The sequence below is a fragment of the Euprymna scolopes genome, chromosome 38, assembly GCF_053919585.1.
Source record: "Euprymna scolopes isolate OS-2025 chromosome 38, ASM5391958v1, whole genome shotgun sequence".
In the NCBI taxonomy this organism is placed as follows: Eukaryota; Metazoa; Mollusca; class Cephalopoda; order Sepiida; family Sepiolidae; genus Euprymna; species Euprymna scolopes.
The window spans coordinates 24,245,436-24,262,016 of NC_136519.1; the positions used below are offsets into that span (position 1 = coordinate 24,245,436).

A 16,581-nucleotide genomic window follows, 5' to 3' on the forward strand; every position below is an offset into this window, starting at 1 on the left:
CCCATGGGGGGGGGAAGCTATCCAAAAAACCTGACCGCTTTCTCAGCTGATTCAATAAAACTAGAAAAATTTACCAACTCATTTGCTACATCACACTTGTGACCTCCTATTTGTGATGTAACGTCATAGTGCTAGCTCAACTTCTAGTGGAAAATTCCATTTTTAAATTCTAACATTACATGGAAATTTTCGATTCTAATCATATTTGTAAAACATACGCATCTATATATTACTGCAAGAGTAACTTGCATGATTTGTTTTATACTTTGCATAAAATAAACACGTGGGTTCATTTTTAGTTAATTTTTATCAGTTAAAATTTAATTGTATTTGCAAGATTATTTGGGGAGGTCAAGATGCGAATACACATAAAATGTTGCTAGCCTACATAACCCAACAAGCAATAAAATCCTGTGCTTTTACTGTAGAAGTTCCTCAATGCTGGAAAGCCTTCTCATCTGAAAGTTTCTTCTGTTGGACTATTAGACTTTGGTATTCCTTCTCTATAACCTGCTTCCCCTAATGTACTAACATGCAGAAATTTAAGTGTAAAGTGAAAAGATACCTCATTGCTCAACTCCCCACTTAGAGTTTCTCTGTAGACATAGTTTCTAATTCACAGTAGTTCCTTACGTCTCAGTGGCAATTTGCCTTGTTTGGCGTGAATATGAGTGAAAAACAAAAAGAAATGCAGACATATTACCACCCCCAACTCATCCTCCACCAGGGGGAGGGGAGGTAGCAGAGAGCAACTATCCAAAAGCCCAATTGCTTCTCTCCGCCAATTCACTAAAGTGAAAAGGATCTGGCCAGCTCATTCGCCACATAACACTTATGACTTCCTGTTTGGGTACATAACTTTCTTGACCCGGAGCTTTAACCTGACTTCTAATGAAAGTGGAAAATTCCATTCTCTACTTAATTTTTACCTTACATGAGAATTTCCGATTTTAGTCTCCTTTTTTTTTTTACATTTGATTATTTCATGATGAATCGTTATTTTCATGGCAGGTGCTCATCTGAACTTCGATATCTGCCCCCCCCTCGCCAGACTTTCACGAAAAACACTTGTCTTGCCAGAACCACTATCAACAATTACCCACACTCTTTATCCGTGCCTACACCTAAACGTAGATTTCATGAACAGGGCTTCTTTCTTAGAACTGCTCACCTGTGGAACTCTATTCCGTTTGCCTGCTTTCCAGCTGACTACAATCTGATTGTCTTCAAGTCCAACGTAAACAAGTTCTTACTGAACCATCCCCCTAAGTAATCCAAGTTATAAAATTCCTACTAATGTTTACTACGCTAAAATCACAATGACTAATATATACCTATTAACCCTTATCCTCGAGTGGCCTCTGTGCCTTGATAAGCGGCGCCCCATCCACCCACCCCATGTAAAAAAAAAAACAAAAAAAAAAAACATCCTTTTACATGCTGGCATGTGTTTGACAGCTTTAAGAAACTTACTTTCAAATTAACCTATCTTTGGCCAGGGTTTTATTTATCCCTCTTTCTCTCAAGTTCATATTTATTATTTCATTCCACGTTTTTTCTTGGCCTTCCCTTATGAACTGGACCTGAAACCTCAATTGTTCTCCATCTTCTAACCCACTGTTTTTTTCAACCAGGGTTTCGCGGAACCTTAGGGTTCTGCCAGTACAGTCCAGGGGTTCCGCAATTTCTGAATTAGAAGCAACACATAAACATGATGCTAAATTCAATTTTGAAAATCTATTTTATTATTATATGCATATATTTTTTTTTTATTTATTGTTTAAATATATTAAATTTTACATAATTAAATTTATTATATTTGAAAAATTAATTTGTCTTACTACGATTAGGTTTGCTTTTATATATCCTTGGTATACAGTCAATACCAAAAGGATCATCATACTAAAAAGCATAAGAGTATTTTCATTTCATTTTAATTTTTTAAATGTCTTCTTTTTTTTTCTTTTTTTTTGCATAAGACAACAAAATTATTGCATAGGCTTTCCATGCGCCAAGTGGAATGTTTCTATGGGGTTCTGCTCCAGCGAAAAGGTTGAAAAGCACTGTTAAGAACTTTCATCCATTTTTCTTCTTTTCAATGTGGTCATAGCATCAATTTTCAAACTTTTAATTGGATATTTTTGCTAACAGGGTAATATATTTTCGAAACAGGTTGCCAGATCAGAAGCAGTAATAGTGTAGAAGATTTCAAGATGGAATTAGATGCGTTCAGAAATAATTATGAAAAATGGAAGTAAAATGGGTTATTTTTTAGGGAACTACCGGGTGAAATATCTCACAAAATTGTATCTGTATATTAATATTGTGTGAATCGTCTGCATAATTTTATTTTTTTTGTTGTCTTTTTAAGGATCAAATTAAAACATATCATCATCGAAATCATATTCAGCTTAACATCCTTTTTACTTGCTGACATATGTTGGACAGCTTCAAGAAACTGATTTCCAAACCTACTGATTTCTGGCCAGGATTTTATCATCTCGCTTTCTCTCAAGTCCATATTTATCACTTTCTTTCATGTTCTCCATGGTCTTCCTCTGCAAATAAAATATTTTTTAAAGGCGGATAAAACAAATCCATTCTGTCACACTGCCATATTTGGATTTACATACCTAAAACAAAAGACCAACCTAATGGAGCTCCTTATGATTAGGGAAAATTTAAATATACATACACCTGTGGGGGAGATGGAGCAGTTATTTAAAAACCTGACAGTTCTCTCTGCCAATTCACTAAAAAGAAAAAAATCTAAATCAGCTCATTGGCCACATCACACTCATAATTTCCTGTTTGTGACGTAACTTCCTGGACAGATAACTCTAACTTGTGGTGAAAAAGTTGATTTGTAAACAGTGAAAAAAAAATAATACGAGTCCGTTCTGTTAGGCAACCAGCAGTGTGGAATGCATTTTCATCTCAAACTGGTCTGACTGTACAAAGAGATTCAACATTAGTGATGGGACGATTACAATATTTTTCACGATTCCGATACAATTACTGATTCTGATTCTTTTTAAATTTCTAAATATAGAGTTGTTGTTTTTTTTTGGGGGGGGGCAGATTGCTGTAAAAACCCATGTAATATGTGTATATATTTTTGCAAACGTAAAAAATACACTTGTGGGAATGATCTATAAATTTTTAGTTTTACTGGTTGTTAAAAATTAATAAATATTTTATCATTTCATCATTAATACGAACCATGGAAAATTAAGTCCTAAACAAAAACAAACAGATAAAAACAGTTAAAAGATCGCTTTTGGTATCGGAAAATAGGCACAAATTTTTCCGATTCCGATACCTCAAAAAGTTCTAAATTTAAAAAAATCTTTTTTTTTGATTCCAGATTCTGATTAATCGTCCCAACACTATTTAATATGTCCATACATGCCGAATCTTTTAAGTAATAAACATTAATAATATTAACAGTAATATATAACAACAACAACAACAATAATAGTATTAAGCTTGTCCAACGTCTTTGCATTGTCAGGATACTATATTCAGCCCCGAAACTATTAGAAGTCTAAAGCGAATCCTTTAAAATAAATGCATGGTACAATAATTTTCACATTTTTTTTTTTCGTACGGGGAACTGAATCAGTAGCAAATATTTGCCATCTTATGTCATGATGAGATTTTTTAGATAGCTGTATCACTTGCGATATCACAGCCTTTGGCTTAAAATCAAGAGAATATTCAGATGAACCATCCTAAAACTAAACTGTTGTTTCTTCCCCGGGACTGGATAGGTAACCGCTCACTTTGTGCTTCTTCGACTTGTGGTGACATCGACCAGGTACAGCGTAGTGGCTGGATTTACCGATGCCCACGCTATCAAGGGAGGCTACCGGGGATGGTTCTGCAAGAAAATAGATAAAAAAAAAAAAAAGAAAAAAAGAAAGATTTTAACATTCACAATAAATGAAACATATATATTATTTAATTGGAATTCATTATTGAGATGAATATTATTTATTAATTTATTTATTGCGGACTATTATCCTCATCTTTTTTAGATGTTGTTTCACGACGTTTCGGCCAACCATTCCTCTGGCCTTCATCAGGTGGTAACCGCGAGAGGATTGGAACTTCGAATTTCCCAACTGCGTTCTCAGCAATTACTGCCATCCACAGTCGTTCCAGAGGAATAGTTGGCTGAAACGTCATGAAACAACAACAAGAAAGATGAGGATAATAGTCCGCAATAAATAAAAATTAATAAATTAAACAGTTTGAATAAAAGTTTATATGAATGAAATAGGCATTTTCTAAATAAGCACAAAAAGTTCAGAAGACAATGCTTTAAATTTCTCATGATAAATAATCTGTAATTGACAATTTGTAACTGGATACTTAAAATGTAAACAACCTATAAAAATTATTGTAACCCTTTGTTTAAATAATATTCGTACTTGCCTGACATAGCCCTTATAAGTATTTCCCTAAGTCGATTATTTTTGCGTCTTTGCATACAATCTTGATTTGCTGTATAATATTCTGATACCTTAGGTGTTAATCCTGTATTTAAATAGTATTTACCATTTCCTAATATAGCCCTTATAAACATTTCTCTAACTAGATTATTTTTGCCTCTTTTTAGCCTTTAACCTTGATTTGCTGTCGAAAAAATGAAAGTGCCTGGGGCCAGTCTCTTGTGAAATTTATTTTCTTCATCACAAGGTCGTTCCTAGTCCCCAAGCGTCCAAATAAATAGCAATTGTCTGATATGAGGGGTTTTCCACACAGTGATCAAAGCTAATTGCTATCTGGACATCCACGGCACAAAGCTGGAAAATTGTCTTTGCTTTCGTTAGTTTTGCTTTTTTATATGAAAACCATGCGAGAAGGCAGAATAGCGTGAATTTTATAAAGTAAAAGTCACTCAAATAAAAGATGTGACCTCTTTTTGTAAATCGGAGATATTATAATCTAGGGGGTATATAAAAAGTTCTTAGAATTAGAATGAAAGGTGATGTAATTGAAACTTTGAAAATAATTAATGACACATCTTGTTGAGTTGTCTCCCTTGGAATCTATATAGAAAAAGTAAAAACAACTGAAAGGCATATGCTAACTGCATAGGGTGTGAAAGATGAAGCCAGCAAATGTCTGGGTTTTTTTTTTTTTTTTACTGATGGGTCACCACTTATCTAGGATAAAGGTTATGGACAATGATCACTACCACTAGATGATTGGAAACAGTGGGTGGGCAGAATATCAATTAAAAAGATTGGTTTACCTAAATATCAACAAGTATTTGTTTATATTAGAATTGAATTCCCTGTTTTGATACCTCATTGTAATACAGCATCCTATTCCAATGGCTTCTTTCCAAGAACTGCAAGCTTGCGGAACTCTCTTTCTCATTTATCGTTTTCTTCCCGTTTATAGCGTCGGTCTTTCCAAGAATGAGATCAACAGGAATTTCCTGTCTTTGTGCTCATCATCTTTACATCAAGTGACTTCATGCCCTGTCTGAGGTGATTTGCATAAAAAAGAACAAAACAAAAACATTTCCTATATATCCATTTCAAGGGAAATAATTCTTCTCTCATCTGACAGTAACTATTTCCCTTTCTTTTCAATCAAGAAGCACATTCTTTTTACACTTTTATGGTGGATAATTTTTTAAATATTTATCCTCGATCTGGATGACTATTTGTTGTCAAGCTCCTGAACTGTCAGCTAGGCTTCAGCCTCTGTCCCATCGACAAAATGTTGCATCTCTTTGCCTGTTTTTCAAGTATTTTAATGGTAGATGCTCTGATGAACTACAAGCCTTTATACCCCCTCGATGTAAATACCCTTGACAAACCCAACAAGCAGCAAAATCCCACCCCTACACAGCAAAAATCCCCAGATGTCAGAAAGCCTTCTATTAAGTATTTTTTTTCCCCTAGAACTGCTAGACTTTGGAATTACCTTCCAGGTTCCTGCTTTTTCAACTGTACTGACATGCAGAAGTTCAAGTGTAATGTAAACAAACATCTTGCTGCTCAACTCCCTACATTGTATCCCTGCAACTTATGTTCCCGATAGTAGCCCCCTACATCAAAAAAGTAATGCTGTGCCTTGTTTGGAGTGAAAATGCAATAAAAAAAAATAAAATAAAATAAATTATAAGGCAGACTTCAACAACTAGATCTATTAACTCATTGAATTTTCTTGCTAATATTTTGAAAACCAGTTGCTAGATCAGAAACAGCAATAGTTTAGAAAACCATAAGATGGAATTTGATGCGTTCAGGAATAATTATGAAAAATGAAATCAAGAGGGCATTTTTGGGAACTATCAGATGAAATATTTAACAAAATTCTATTTGTTTGTTAATATCGTGTAAATCGTTTGTGTAATGTTTTTTTTTGTTGCCTTTGAAGAATTGAATTAAAACATATTATCATCATATACAGTTTAACATCCATTTTACATACTAGCATGCATTAGATGGTTTTACGAAACTGACTTCCAAACTAACTTATTTCTGGCCAGGTATTTATATATATATACCTCTTTTGGGAACTATCAGATGAAATATTTAACAAAATTCTATTTGTTTGTTAATATCGTGTAAATCGTTTGTGTAATGCGGTGGTTCCCAACCTATTTTGGGCCATGCCCCACCTAGGCATTTCTAAAATCCTGATGCCTCCCCTTTGTGATATTTAATCTTTGTTATTAAAAATCCCTCTGTTATTCAGTGAAGTAAGCTTAAAAGGCCATTAACTTGTATCTAAACAAGGTTCCAAAGAACATGGCATCAATGAAAGAGAAAAATTTAAAACGAAAGGATATTTAAATAAAGTTTTAAATTTAAAACATATAATAGAGAACTGAGATGCGAAAATATCAAATTTTTTAAATGAAAAATTATTTTATAATACTTTTATCATTTTAATTATTGAATAATAATAATAAAAAAATTAAATTTAGCTTACATGAAAATGTCTGTTAGTGAGATCCTTGAGCATCATGTCTGCGGCAGAGAGATTTTATGTCAGGCTCTAATTTAGTGAGCTTAAGTCTCAAGTAAGCCCAAGGGTGCACGTCCTGCCCATGCCCCACCAAAATATTGCCGCGCCCCACCGGTGGGAATGACTGGTGTAATGTTTTTTTTTTTTTTTTTTGTCTTTGAAGAATTGAATTAAAACATATTACCATCATATAAAGTTTAACATCCATTTTACATACTAGCATGCATTAGATGGTTTTACGAAACTGACTTCCAAACTAACTTATCTCTGGCCAGGTATTTATATATCCCTCTTTCTCTCACACCCATTTTTATCACTTCCTCTCTTTGAAATACTTAGGTATAAAGAACATATATATCCCATACCCCTAATTGATGTAATCTTCTTATTGAATGAACGAGTAATTTTCTTACTGTATATAAGCTTCACCTCATTTGTTGAGTTTTGCATTATCCCGATAAGTCTTCTTTTAAGGAATTTCTCTAATCCTTTTTGGCTCCCCTCACATATATATACATACCAATCAACTCAAGGTTGTAGGGGTATATGTGTGTGTATATATATATAATCATTACAATAATAATATTTTTTTAATACCTACAGACAGTGGTGTTTCATCCTTTCGGGAATCATCAGTGCAGGGTGATACGATTACTACCAGTCAGGAGATTCGGATTCAGACCCGACCACGAAGCCTCCATTAGCAATGAACAAACACCACGGCCAATCTCAACCATGAGAAATATTGTTGAAATTTTAACATTTATTTTTTAAATGTCTTAACATCAGGGCATAGTGATCTAATGATTATAACATTATGATCTATGCATGCGATAATATATATATATATATATATATATATATATATATATATATATATATATATATATCCTATCCATTCAAGTGAAATCACCTTTTTCTTCACCCTATTCCCTCTGTTTCACTATTTGTTAACAAGCAAGATCTATGATTTACTTGTAGTTTCATTAAATACTTTTACAAGCAAAATCCGATCCTGCATTTTGCTAAATCCTACCTTCTGATGATAAGGAAAGTATTTCTTCGAAACTCTGCAGATTAAAGACTATCCACTTATTTTGTGCTTCCTTTTTAAAATTAAATATGTTTTTAACTCTTTTTCAAAGTGTTTTTTAACATGTTTTATTAACTACTTCTTATATATATATATATATATATATATATATATATATATATATATATATATATGCTAATGTTTTGTCATGTCCAGTGTCGTAACCATGTAAATTTGTTTATATTAATAAAAATGACATAAAACTATATCCGATGGTGAGGCCCCACCTTGGGGAGTGTGGAGCCATGCTTTAATTGCCATTGCTCCCAGGACCACGCTGACTCGGAGTGGTAGTACCTGTTAGGGTCCCAACTATAGGTCAAATAGAATCCGACTTAAAAAACAAATATACTCCATTAAAAATCGTTCCTCAAAATAACTAGATTCGGCATTAAATAACCTGAAAAAGTTGATATGCCGTAAAACAAAAACAACCAACCTAAGTAATCCAATTTACAAAATTCTCACTAATTATGTTTACTATGCTATAATCACATTGTCTAATGTATACCCATTAACCCTTATCCACGAGTGGCCTCCAGGCCTTGATAAGTGGTGATTCCTATGTAAAAAAAAAAAAAAAAAAAAAATTTATCGCCCTTTAACTCTGGTAATATCATTCTTTGCCACAAGGGGGCATAACACCTCACTTCCGGATTTGCTTCCGTCTCTCTTCCTTTTTCTCGCTCGGACTCCGCAGTATGCAGACCTGACGAAACTATGCTCTGTTTTGCATTCACAAAACAGCCATTTGAACTCTCACCAACTTGCTCTTCTTTTATTGAGCACTCTTAATAACCTCGTTTTGTACTATGCCCTGTAGTACAGAAAACTGAATACATACTGGCATACGGGCGACAAGATCAAAGTGTAGTATCTGTTCCGACAGATACTGCAAGCAAAGACCAGATGTGGGGGCAACCCCATATACTTGACCTTTAACCAGCTCCCATTTCCCACCTCTCGGGAGCTGGTCCCCTTTTTCCCTGCCCCCTCTCTTCACTCCTCACATTAAAAATTGGCCTTGTGGGGGAGCAAATAAATACCTACTGGCATTCATAAGAAGCAATAGTATATATGGCAACTGTCTTTGTGTAGGAAAAATGAGTGCTCTCACAACCTTGAGCTAATAGAAAAATTATAAATGTAAACATGATAAACATATATATATCTTTTCTTGTTCAGAATTCCTCATACATTAGAAAAACAAAAATAAAAAACATCTGTACGATACACATACCTATGACGGCATGAAACGATCATATTCCAAAAATCATATAAACTGATCAATTCGCTTTATTTTTAATAAAATAAGAAAATCAAATTTTATGAGTAAGCCCCCAAAAAAAAGAAAAGAAAAAGAAATATCTTGCATAGTCATCTTGATAATCAAGGGCAGATAACTCTAAAATAATTTGAATTTGCGAGATCAGCCTTGTAACCACTACAATTTCCACACTCGGGGTGACCAAAGTATAGAATAAAGAGACAACGAAAAGGAGTTTCATTCTATATGCCAAAGCAACTTTATTTGTCATCTTCATCAGTAGCGTGTACAAGAGTGAAACGGGTTAGTAGCTGAAAGTGTTCTTGTGTGTAAAGATAGATTTAATATTATGCCGGCTTGTTGAAGGAGAAAATAGTTCTTTATACACTTGTTGTAGTCAGTAGTAGTCAGAATAAAGAATTAGACAGACGTAGATAAGCTAAGCTGGTTAATGGAGAAAGAAAAGGGAAGGTATTCAGTGTGCATCTAGTCTATGTATCAAAGTTAGTTCGTCGGTTGGTTGTTTTTGTTTTACGGCATATCAACCCTTTTTGGGTTATTCAATGCCAAATCCAAAGATTTTGAAGAAAAATATTTTTAATAGAATATATTTGTTTTCAAGTCGGTTTCTATTTAACCCATAGTTGGGACCCTAGTAGGTACTACCACTCCGGGTCACAGTGGACCTTGGGGCAATGGTAATTAAAACGTGGCTCCGCACTCCCCAAAGTCCGCAAGCTGTGGCCTCACCACTGGATATAGTTTAAGGTCATATCCAGGACCATGTATCGAAGTGAGTAGTTCTGTAGCTTGTAAAAAAAGTTTGTGTGTGTACCGTGTTGTGGACTAAGGATTAAAGAGTCCTGCAACGTAGATTAGCTATCCGACAAGCCTATAGAAAGAGAGAGAAAAGTGTTCAGTGTATACGTGTTGGAGGAGTGTGCATCCGATAGTAGAGACGGGGCAAAGGGTTAGTGTCTCATGGTAGGAAAGACTGTGTGTGAAGCGCACCTGGAAGCAGGTATTGACAATAATCATGTCGGCTGTTGGTACTCACGTTAGCCTGTGGCCAAGCCCCCAGCCAGCAGGGAAAAAAAGAGGAGGCAGAGTTCCCGATTTTGCCTTTTATGTACTCGATCACATGAGTGAGAGCTAGCTTGTGATTGGACAAGCCAGGGAGACGGTTGATTTAAATCTCGAGCCGTGAGATTTCGCCCCTGCCTGCCATTGTAGCCAGTTTTGACTGCTACTTAACTGATTTTCTTTATAAAAAATAAAATTATTTAGTCAATTTACATAATTTTTGGGAATATGATTTCTTTCACTACTTTACGGGTCATAAATAGTTTTCCTGTATTTTTATTTTTTAATATAGAGAGATGTTGGACAACCATACAGACATATGTTTATATATGTGAGAAAATATGTTTATTCAATTATATTTCACCTTTTATTTATACCAATCCTTTAATTTATGAAGCTCAATGTAACTATAGAGCATATATATATATATATATATATATATATATATAATCATTCAAGGAGGCCACAATAAAACAAAAAACAAAAAATTTCAGATAGAATCATAGTTTTTTTTTTCTTTAATATTATAAATAATATGCAAAGATTTTTCATTCTTTTCACAATGCATAGGACAACATTAAAAGTGGAGGTTTTGTAGTGTAAAAGAAAAAAGAAAATTTACAAATACAAAAAATCGTGCATGTTTACATAAAACATGCTTCCATACAATTGAAATTATATATATATATATATATATATATATATATATAAAAAAAACATGCAGCTTGAAAAAAAGAAATCTGATCCGAGGAAAATGGAATAACCCCAACGTGATTCCAACCTGTATCACGAAGAGGTCATCTAATTATCCAAGATGCGCATTAACTGACCATGCCATAGAGTGAAACGAATTTATTGGATTCTTATAATCAACTAAACTACCCATGACCCATTGTTGGGTCACTACTTATCGTATATTAAATATATAATTTCTCAACATTTGTACAAGAAAGTACAGGGTGACTCTCCCCCTCACCCCCCCCCAAAAAAAACAGGGCGACCCCCCCCCCAAAAAAACGGGCCCCAACTCTAATTAGGCCCCGTTTCTTAGCGTTTTGTCCGAATCAAATGAAAATTTGGTCATAACTAGTTTATTATATTCAAAACATCACATCAAAATACTAGGGTCTTTAGCCTTTTTTTTCTCTCCGTTCTAAAGCATTTGTTCTAGATGGCCTCCATTTAGTTTTTTTTTTGGGGGGGGGGGGTTACCCTGTATTAATTGAAAGTGAACGCGGTCATAAATGATGAATAAAGCGCTTTTGACAACTTTTGAAAATACATCAGAACTTTGGAATACGGCATTAAAAATTAGTAACAAAATAAAGTACAGTATATAATCAAATAACATTACAAATAACACCATAAGGCGGGGGCAAATACCGTAACCAGGGGCCAGAAAAACATCGTATTCCACATCATAACCTGAAAAAAACGTACCTTAGAGTTACTGTATCCCAAGGTTCTACTGTATAAAGCTCATTTTGTAGTAAATATTGCTATTTATATTAAAAAAAAAAGTTTGTATGTTAGTAACTGACAATATTCCCCTGGAAACTCCATATAAATAAAAGAGGTTATTGTAGTTTGCTTGAAGCATTGTCTAGTGTGTATATAAAAGAAATTTTAATTTATAAAAGACAATACAATGCAGAGGTGTTATGGATAGACACAAACTGAAGCAAATTAATATATAACACTGGAAGAAGCTATGCAGATTCACCTTTATTAATACAATATATATGTATATATTTTTATATGTTACATATATTCTGTTCTATTTGCATCAGTATGGTTGGACGCATATTGTAATATTTCGGGAAATTTCTCCTTCATCAGATATGTATTCACCTTTCAAACATGCATATTAAGACTACTGTAAATGTGAGCAATTCTATAACAATCGGAAATTAATTGTATTTGTTTTAAAAATCTATTATTATTATTATTATTATTATTATTATTATTATTATGATTATTATTATTATTATTATTATTTAAACTCAATAATGTAGGGCTTGTGTTAATACTCACTATTATTTATTTATTTTATTTTTAATTTTACATATTTTCTGTGCATTTGTAACTGATTCTCATTTAGTCAAGTTTTAATTTGTTTTCTGTATTCTTATTGAAACTCTAAATTTAGCTATTTAAAGGGAGACAACTTTAAAAATGATCAAAAGAAACTGGAATTCGGTAAATATTAAAAAAAATTGAAACAAACTAGATTAAAATAAAAATAACTCAAATTACCACTTCTTACACTGAGCAGCTGTGTTGCAAAATTCGCAATGATTGCTTTTTTTTTTGTTTTTTTTTATAAAAGAAACACCACTTATAAAGACCCAGGGGCCACTTGAGTATAAGGGTTAAAGAGTGTACAGTGGTCCAATATCATAGTAATCGTTAAAAGAGTAAATTTGGTAAATTGGATTACTTAAAGGGAATGTCTCATCAAGAACTTGTTTACATTGGACTTGAAGACGGCCATATTGTAGTCAGTTGGAAAGCAAGTAAACAGAAGAGAGTTCCATAGGGGTGCAGTTGTTAGAAAGAAGCTTTGTTCATGGAATCTACGTTTAGGTTTAGGCACAGATAAAGAGTGGGTGGAATTATTGATAGTGTTTACAGCCAAACAAGTGTTTCTCATGAATGTTTGGCGAGGGGGGACCATAAAATTGGAGCTCAGACGAGCACTTGTTATAAAATTAACAATAAAACAGAGACAGGCTCACAATGTCTCTTCTGTGAGAAAGAGGTTGCAGGGAAGAGAAAAGGGCATCCCCCACTAGGCTACGAAATCTATTCTGAAAATTTGTCAAGGAAGGATAAGGTCTTCCGAGCAGCTCCTGCCCAGATGTGACAGCAATACTCCATCCTTATACGTACCTACTCTTATATAGGTAGAGAATTGCATCAGCAGGTAGATATCTACTGGATCGATAGAAGGATCCCATCATTTTTCCAGCGACCTTGACAATGGATTTGATCTACGTATTCCATTTTTTTTGTATTTTTTCCTACTTGAAATCACTCAAAACAATGCACACTGGAAAGGAATACTGTGAATTAGTGCACACATTTATATGGGCATCTGGTGCTAATAGTGGAGAGGGGACAGAGATTGGTTCACGTGTATGAGCAATACCCCTCCTATATTTTTTTTAATTTCCTTTTTTTTCTTTTTCAATTTTTTTTCAGCACATTATTATTGAATGGACACTAATCTACCAGATTATCAAAAAAAAAAAAAAAAAATGAAAAAACAAGTCAATATTTAAATATTTCTAGTGGTTGCTCAGTTTCAAATGCAACATTATAATAAATCGATCACCCATTTTGGAACCATTTGACATTTTTAGGCCAAATTTTTTTCCATTTCATTTTGAATGTCCATTCAATAATAATCTGCTGAAAAACTGAAAACAAAACGAAACTTAAAAAAAAATAGGGGGGGGAGGGCACCCCTCATACACATGAATCTATCTCTGTCCCCTCTCCGTTATTAGCACCAGGCATTCTACATGATGTTTGTGTTTTTTTTGTTTTTTCAGGTTGAGATATTTTGGGGGAAAAAATATTCTTACCATCAAGTTGTTTCTATTTTCAAATATTTATCCATTGCGTTTGATTTAATCATTTTGTTTCAAAAACCCTTTTGGTTTTTTAATATCGAATTCAGTAATTTTTTTTTTTTTTAATGTCAAATTCAGTAATTTGTTTTGCTTTTTTTAATGTCGAATTCAGTAATTTATTTTTTGTTTTTTTAATATCATATTCAGTAATTTGTTTTTTTTTGTTTTTTTAATATCGTATTCAGTAATTTGTTTTTTTGTTTTTCTTTAATGTCAAATTCAGTAATTTGTCTGTTTTTTTAATGTCGAATTCAGTAATTACTTTTTTAATGTCGAATTGTCATTTGTTTTTTATGTCGAATTCAGTAATTTGTTTTTTTTTTAATGTCGAATTCAGTAATTTGTTGTTTTTTTTTAATGTCAAATTTCGTAATTTGTTTTTTTTAATGTCAAATTTAGTCATTTGTTTTTTGTTTTTTTAATGTCAAATTCAGTAATTTGTTTTTTTTTAATGTCAAATTCAGTAATTTTTTTTAATGTCAAATTCAATAATTTGTTTTGTTTTTTTAATGTCGAATTCAGTCATTTGTTTTATAATGTCGAATTCAGTCATTTTTTTTAATGTTGAATTCAGTAATTTGTTTTGTTTTTATGTCAAATTTAGTAATTGGTTTTTTGTTTTTTTTTAATGTCAAATTCAATAATTTGTTTTTTTTAATGTCAAATTCAGTAATTTGTTTTTTATGTCAAATTTAGTAATTTGTTTATTGTTTTTTTTAATGTCGAATTCCGTAATTTTTTAATGTCGAATTCAGTAATTTTTTTAATGTCAAATTCAGTAATTCTTTTTAAATGTCGAATTCTGTAAATTTTTTTTAATGTCGAATTCAGTAATTTGTTTTTTTTTAATGTCAAATTCAGTAATTTGTTTTTTTATGTCAAATTTAGTAATTTGTTGTTGTTTTTTATGTCGAATTCAGTAATTTTTTAAAATTTCAAATTCAGTAATTTGTTTTTTTGTAAATGTCAAATTTAGTAACTTGTTTATTGTTTTTTTTAATGTCGAATTCAGTAATTTTCTTTAAATGTCAAATTCAGTAATTTGCTTTTTGTTTTTTTAATATCGTATTCAGTAATTTGTTTTTTGTTTTTCTTTAATGTCGAATTCAGTAATTTTTTTTTTTTTTAATGTCGAATTCAGTATTTTTTTTTAATGTCGAATTGTCATTTGTTTTTTTTTCATGTCGAATTTAGTAATTTGATTTGTTTTTTTTAATGCCGAATTCAGTAATTTGTTTTGTTTTTTTAATGTCGAATTTAGTAATTTGTTTTGTTTTTTTAATGTCGAATTTAGTAATTTGTTTTGTTTTTTTTAATGTCAAATTCAGTAATTTGTTTTTTTGTTTTTTTTAATGTCGAATTCAGTATTTTTTTTTAATGTCAAATTCAGTAATTTGTTTGTTTTTTTAATATCGAATTCAGTAATTTGGGGGTTTTTTTTCTTTTAATGTCAAATTCAGTAATTTGTTTGTTTTTTTTATGTCGAATTCAGTAATATTTTTTAATACCAAATTCAGTAATTTGTTTTGATTTTTTTAATGTCGAATTCAGTAATTTTGTTTATGTCAAATTGTCATTTGTTTTTTTTAATGTCGAATTCAGTAATTTGTTTTGTTTTTTTAATGTCAAATTAAGTAATTTGTTTTTCGTTTTTCTTTTTGTGTCGAATTCAGTAACTTGTTTTGTTTTTTTAAATGTGGAATTTAGTAATTTGTGAAAAAGTTTTTATGTCTCAATTTGCTTATATTATCAAATAATTAATCATAGTATTTTGCTTGTTTTATTTTATGTCATATCAGCCTTTTTCAGGTCATTTAATGCCGAATCTGGTAATTTTGAAAAAAAAAAGGTTTTATAGTTCAATTTGTTTATATTTTCATATATTTATTTATGGTGTTTTGTTTAGTTTGGTTGTTTTGTAGAGGAAAACTGTTGCTTTTGTTTTTGGCTTTGCAGAACATGGCTGAGTCTTTCAAAATGAAAGGAACAAAAATAACATCAATGTTTGGTGTATTTAAGGTCAGGAAACCGATATCTTCAGACAGCCTGATCTGGTAGCACCAAGTGAGGAGTTATACACGGAAATATATAAACAAGTACACAACCTAACTTTACATAAATACAGGTACTAGGAGGGAAACAGTTACAGAAAAATAATTCACCCCTCCCCACACACATACAGATTGGTTAGATATTACAAGTCTTAATTATATAATATGATTGCACATTTGTGACAGCACGTGGCCGTCTCTTCGACAAGCTGCCGGCCACATAGTTGTGTGCCGTGGATTACTACCTCCATCTCTTCATCGTTCTCGTTGATTGTGTCATCATCTTTTGGTTCACACTGGCAGCTGCCGACCAACGCACTCGGGTCACAAAGTGAAAGTAAAATAAGTTGTGGAACAAAGAAAGGAAAACACACAATGCCAATATTTCAGATATATTTGACATGTGTGTGTTTTCCCCGTTCTATCGATGTTACGTTGTCTGTCAGTCGCAAT

General features: G+C 32.3%; 1 protein-coding gene across 25 annotated transcripts in view; it reads right to left on the reverse strand.

Annotated features, from left to right (window-relative positions):
* Window positions 1-2,735: 2,735 nt before the first annotated feature.
* LOC145263096 (guanine nucleotide exchange factor DBS-like) overlaps window positions 2,736-16,581 on the reverse strand; it is an 810,829-nt gene continuing 796,983 nt past the window's right edge. For 24 of the 25 annotated variants that reach the window (XM_080120019.1, XM_080120020.1, XM_080120018.1 and 21 more), the window contains one exon: window positions 2,736-3,883. In XM_080120019.1, coding sequence (XP_079976145.1) covers window positions 3,741-3,883 — 143 coding nt within the window. In that variant the 3' untranslated portion in view covers window positions 2,736-3,740. The remainder of the gene's footprint in view (window positions 3,884-16,581) is intronic. The other variant, XM_080120002.1, reaches the window with a different exon arrangement.